The 5509-nt window shown below is 36.7% G+C and overlaps 1 protein-coding gene across 1 annotated transcript; it reads right to left on the reverse strand.

The window, feature by feature from the left end:
- Window positions 1-1415: 1415 nt before the first annotated feature.
- On the reverse strand, window positions 1416-5009 carry LOC145675801 (uncharacterized). Its single transcript, XM_081746547.1, has one exon. It carries the CDS (start codon window positions 5007-5009, stop codon window positions 1416-1418), a length of 3594 nt encoding a protein of 1197 aa, XP_081602673.1.
- Window positions 5010-5509: the final 500 nt, after the last annotated feature.

Raw genomic sequence — 5509 nt, forward strand, 5'->3', positions numbered from 1 at the left:
CTTTCTCGCTCGTTGGCCTACTTGCTTTTTATCTGACTCCTTCTGCAGTCTCAGATACAGCACTGAATTCTCAAATATGTAATAATAATAATAATAATAATAATAATAATAATAATAATAATAATAATAATAATAATAATAATAATAATAATAATAATAATAATAATCTCATCAATTTATATTTATTTCACGCAGAACTTCTGTATACCCTTGTAGTGCAGTATTATTATTTTTAACGAATTGTGTCCTCCTTAATAAAGCACAGTTCTTACTCAATAGTTAGGGCCTACACAGAGAAAAATCCGTTCTCCGGACAGCGGTATACTGTATTGTACAAATATAAGGTATCCTCTTGCTTACTATAGAAATCTGTACGAAACATACGTTATCCGTATGCTACATAGGCACTGCCCTTAAATGTTACATCATGCCGTTGCAGGATGTCTGACATCTAACAGTTTTCCGTATATCACATGCATATACTTATGTTACCTTCGTCAGCTATATGTTATACATATATCCATTTGTATGTAAGATCCTGACCGCCTACATTGTTTCATACAGAAAGTACGTATAGATGGAACACTTATACAGAAAATATTATACGAGTAAAACATGCGTTTTCAGTTATACACTGTACGTTAAGTCAAAAAACTACAGGAATTACGCATGTAACCTATCTTTTTAAGTACGCCACCTACATTTTTTTCTCAGTGTACTTTGTGTTTGTGGTGTTTAATTTTACGCCTCTTTGTTAGAATATTCATATTTGCAATATTTCTTTCTGTCAGTAGCTTACACCCTCTCGGGGGTTCGCGTCTCTTCAGGTTGGGAACCATTGCCCTAAGTAAACAGAACAAAACATTAATATAATGATTTAAAAATAATGTATTAAATATTCAGAATTGATGGACTGTATCACACAAACGCTGGTTCGTTCTTTAATAATTCGGTTTAATAATATTGTTAATATTTCTTACAATTCCCGAGTTAAAATAAAATGCACATTGAACACTCAGATGTTGCAGCTATAGGCTTCGCGCTCACTCACACACACTGCTATACACAGTCTCAACAAGCACCTGCCCTTTCTTCTTCTTCTTCTACAGGTAACAAGTTACATTAAACAAACATCTTTAAACAAATCTAAACAATTTAAATATACAAGTTAGGACTAAACATAGCCCCCACCCTTGAACGATCTAGTTCAAGATACACAGAAAAAATGAATTAGTACAATATTTAAAAGAACTGTAAAAATTGAAACAATATGTAAATGGAAAAGTTCTGTTACTGTAAGTAGACCTGTATGCCTGTTTCCTTGCGACACACGATAATTATTAATAAAGCGCTTACAATATGCAATAGTTCGCTCAAGTTTCACCAACGATGAACAATTGTCAATAATGGAGGTATCAACATGAACATACATAGAAACTATGTTTTCTTTCCTCTTGGTTGACTAACTTTGAATCCACTGTATATTCATTACACTCTGAGAGAATGGGGTTTTTGAGCCACTCTGGGCCTGAGAACCATAAGTGATGTACAAGTAAGGCAGAAGGTAATAAACCTCGAGAACCACAGTCTGCTGGATTATTCTTTGAATCCACTTTGAGCCACTTCACTGATGGCAAAAGAGTTTGAATCTTTGCTACACGATTCGCGACAAACACTTTCCATCTGCTTGAATCCGAATTCAGCCACGATAACACAACAGTAGAGTCAGAATAGGCAATTACATCATGCACTTCCAAACGTAATGAATTTAATATGAGATTCATCATTTTAGCTAATAGCAAGGCACCACAGAGCTCTAATCGGGGCAAGGACACTTGTTTGATTGGAGCAACCTTCGTTTTTCCCATAACAATGTTCACACTCACTTGGCCGTCTTGAGATACAGACCTCATATACACCACTCCACAATAGGCCTTTTCGGAAGAATCACAGAATCCTATTAACTCTCTTCTCGTAGCTTGAGTGATAGTGATACACCTGTTGATTTTGATGTTTTTCAATAAAGAAAGCTCTGAGTAGTAATTCCTCCATTTCCTCAAAATCCATTCAGGAACTGGACTGTCCCATTCTAAATTTAATTTCCAAATTTCTTGCAATAATATTTTTGCAATAATAGTAGTTGGAGAAATCAAACCTAATGGATCGAACACCTTTGCACTTTCTGATAAAATGTTACGCTTAGTTACAACTGACTTAACTGACACAAGATTGACATTATATGAAAATACATCATTTGATGGATACCACAGAATTCCTAACGTTTTCACTGAATTACTACTATCAAAGTCTAAACTACTCGTCGCTTGTTTCAAATGAGAGGGTACGGAGTCCAAAACGTTGGGACTGTTGGATGCCCATTTTCTCAGTTCAAAACCTCCTTTCTGCAATAATGCACTGAGTTGTTCTTGTAACTGATTTGCTTCACTAACTGAGTTGGCACCACTGATTAAGTCATCAACAAAAAAGTCTTGCATTACTACAGCTGCTGCAAGAGGAAATGATTCTTCATATTTCGCTAATTGTTGCAAACTTTTCACCGCTAAATATGGTGCTGAAGCTGTACCATAAGTTACCGTCACAAGCCTGTAATCTTTGATCGGAAGATTAGGTTTTTCACGCCACACAATTCGCTGGAAGTCTCTATGTTCTGGTTGGATTCTCACCTGTCTATACATTTTCTCAATATCAGCAGTTAATGCCACATTATGTTGTCTAAAACGCACAAGTAATGGAATTAAGTCACACTGCAACCTAGGTCCGACAAGTAACTTATCATTCAATGACACATTAGATGAAGTTTTACAACTACCATCAAAAACTACTCTCAGTTTTGTCGTAGAACTGGAATCTTTCAACACTGCGTGATGAGGTAAATAACACACTTCACTGTTTGGTTTCAGTATGTCACTTTCTGGAATAATCTCCATATGCCCAAGTACCTCATACTCATGCATAAAATCTACATATAATTGACGCATTTTAGGCCTCTTCTTCAAACGACTTTCTACTTGCTTAAGGCGTTTAATTGCCACTTCACGTGACTCACCAAGTCTTGCACTGTTGTCACGAAACGGTAATTGCACATGAAACCTACCTGTCTCATCTCTTTGATGGGTCTTCTCGAAATAAATTTCACACTGTTTTTCTTCTGACGACATTATTTTTTGTGTAGGAATATCTTCCAATTCCCAAAATTGTTGCAAAATTCTTTCACTGTTGCACTGGATATGATATGTTGACGCTGTGAATTCTTTACGTCGCACTTCATCGTCGCCAATAGAACCAAACAACACCCATCCTAATTTGGTGTTCACTGCTACGGGAGAACCATTAACACCACTACACACACCAGCCAATAGCAATTGAGGGTAAATATCTGCACCCAATAACAGATCGATTCTGTCAGGAACATTAAAATTCGGATCTGCTAATGTTAACTTGTTAACATGCGACCACTTCTTGCTTTTATGAATATACCGTTTTGGTAACATACCTGTTACCTTTGGCAGCACTAACGCTTCTATAGAAAATTCTGATTTAACATCATAACTTGATGTAAACACAATATTAACAACACCTTTTGCCCGAGCAACATTACTGGAACTCAGCCCCGAAACATGTACATACACAGGCTGTTTTTGTAAACCGAGTCGTTGTATGCAGTTTTCTGACACAAAGCTTTTTTCACTGGCTGAATCTAACAAGGCTCTCACAGGTTGTAAATTACCATATGAATCCTTCACCATCACTACTGCAGTTTGTAGTAACACTGCATGTTGCACATTAGTTTCACTTGAAAAATGAGTCCCCACTGAAACACCTGAGTTCTGTTTATTTGGAAAATGAATTAAAGTATGATGACGTTTGCCACACTCACGACACGATGCTGATTTGCAACTGGACAGTTTATGATTAGATTGTAAGCAATTAAAGCATAATGCTTTGTTTTTCACTAAGGAATGACGTTCGTCAACTGACAGCGAAAGAAAGTCATCACATTTATGCAAAGGATGATTTTTGCTTTTGCACTGGCAACACGAAAATTGAGCTGAAGTATGGTGCGCTATTGTTGATTTTTTATTACTCTTGTTTGGCTCACTGGGTGGGGTTGATTTTGCATTGGAAGTGCTACTTGCTAATGCACGACACCTATGATCTATGAATTTCACCAATTGGTCGAATGTTGGTAGTTCACTGTCTGACAATGAAAGTTCCCACTGCCTCTTTGTTTCACTGTCTAGCTTCTCTGTTATATGAAATATAAGCAAAGGATCCCATTCGTTCACTTTTATGTCCAACACTGATAACGATCGCACACATTCAACACTTGTATCCAACAACCGACGTAATGCGCCAGCTGATTCTTGCTGCACTTGACCTTGACTTACAAACCGCCGCAAGATAGACGTGACTAATTCTCGTTTATTTTGATACCTTAAATTTAGCAGGTCCCAAGCTTCTTTATAGTTATCGTCAGTTATTTGTATAGATTGAATAAGTGTTGCTGCTTCACCTTGCAAACTAGTTTTTAAGTACTGAAGTTTTTGTGCACCCGTCAATTTTTCATTATTATGCACTGCTGCGATAAACAAATCACGAAACGAAAGCCAATCATTTAAGTTCCCGCTAAAGCATGGCAACTGCAATTTTGGAAGTCGAATTTCTGTTGTGTTTTTTTGACTATTCACATCACTAGAAGAAGCGTGAGATAATTTACCCTGCACTTCCACTAATTTCACGTTAAGCTTTGTAAGTCTATCTTCAATAGCAGCAAGCTCTTCTTCTTGCACCAAATAAATTTCTTCTTCGGCACACAAGTTACTGGCTAGAAACAAAAGCTCATTTGTTTCACGTGACAGTTCACTCACTTTGTTTTTGTAGACTTGAACTACACTAATATCTTCCTGTTCTGTGATATTGTTTATGCAGTTTTCAGCACGAGTGACCTTACCTTTTAAAACACGCTTTCGGGAATTGTAAGCTTCCATTGTCGCCCACACAGTTTTGTCTTTCTTGTTAACACACAAGCCTTAGCACGTAGGTCACATAAAACACATAAACACGTATTAGCATCTAGGTCGGAGGACCAAATCTTTATGATGGACTGTATCACACAAACGCTGGTTCGTTCTTTAATAATTCGGTTTAATAATATTGTTAATATTTCTTACAATTCCCGAGTTAAAATAAAATGCACATTGAACACTCAGATGTTGCAGCTATAGGCTTCGCGCTCACTCACACACACTGCTATACACAGTCTCAACAAGCACCTGCCCTTTCTTCTTCTTCTTCTACAGGTAACAAGTTACATTAAACAAACATCTTTAAACAAATCTAAACAATTTAAATATACAAGTTAGGACTAAACAGAATAGTGCATTAAAATTATCAACTTACTTTAAATAGTAAAGCACGCTACTCCACTGATAACGGCACTTGAGAAAAAAATGTGGTACTGAAATTCATACCCCATTCTTCACGGAGA

Source organism: Thermobia domestica, chromosome 1, assembly GCF_964235325.1.
Source record: "Thermobia domestica chromosome 1, izTheDome1.hap1.1, whole genome shotgun sequence".
Lineage (NCBI taxonomy): Eukaryota > Metazoa > Arthropoda > Insecta > Zygentoma > Lepismatidae > Thermobia > Thermobia domestica.

Bases quoted from the DNA above. Each gene is read 5' to 3' on its own strand.
- LOC145675801 (XM_081746547.1), bottom strand. From the start codon at position 5,009: ATGGAAGCTTACAATTCCCGAAAGCGTGTTTTAAAAGGTAAGGTCACT.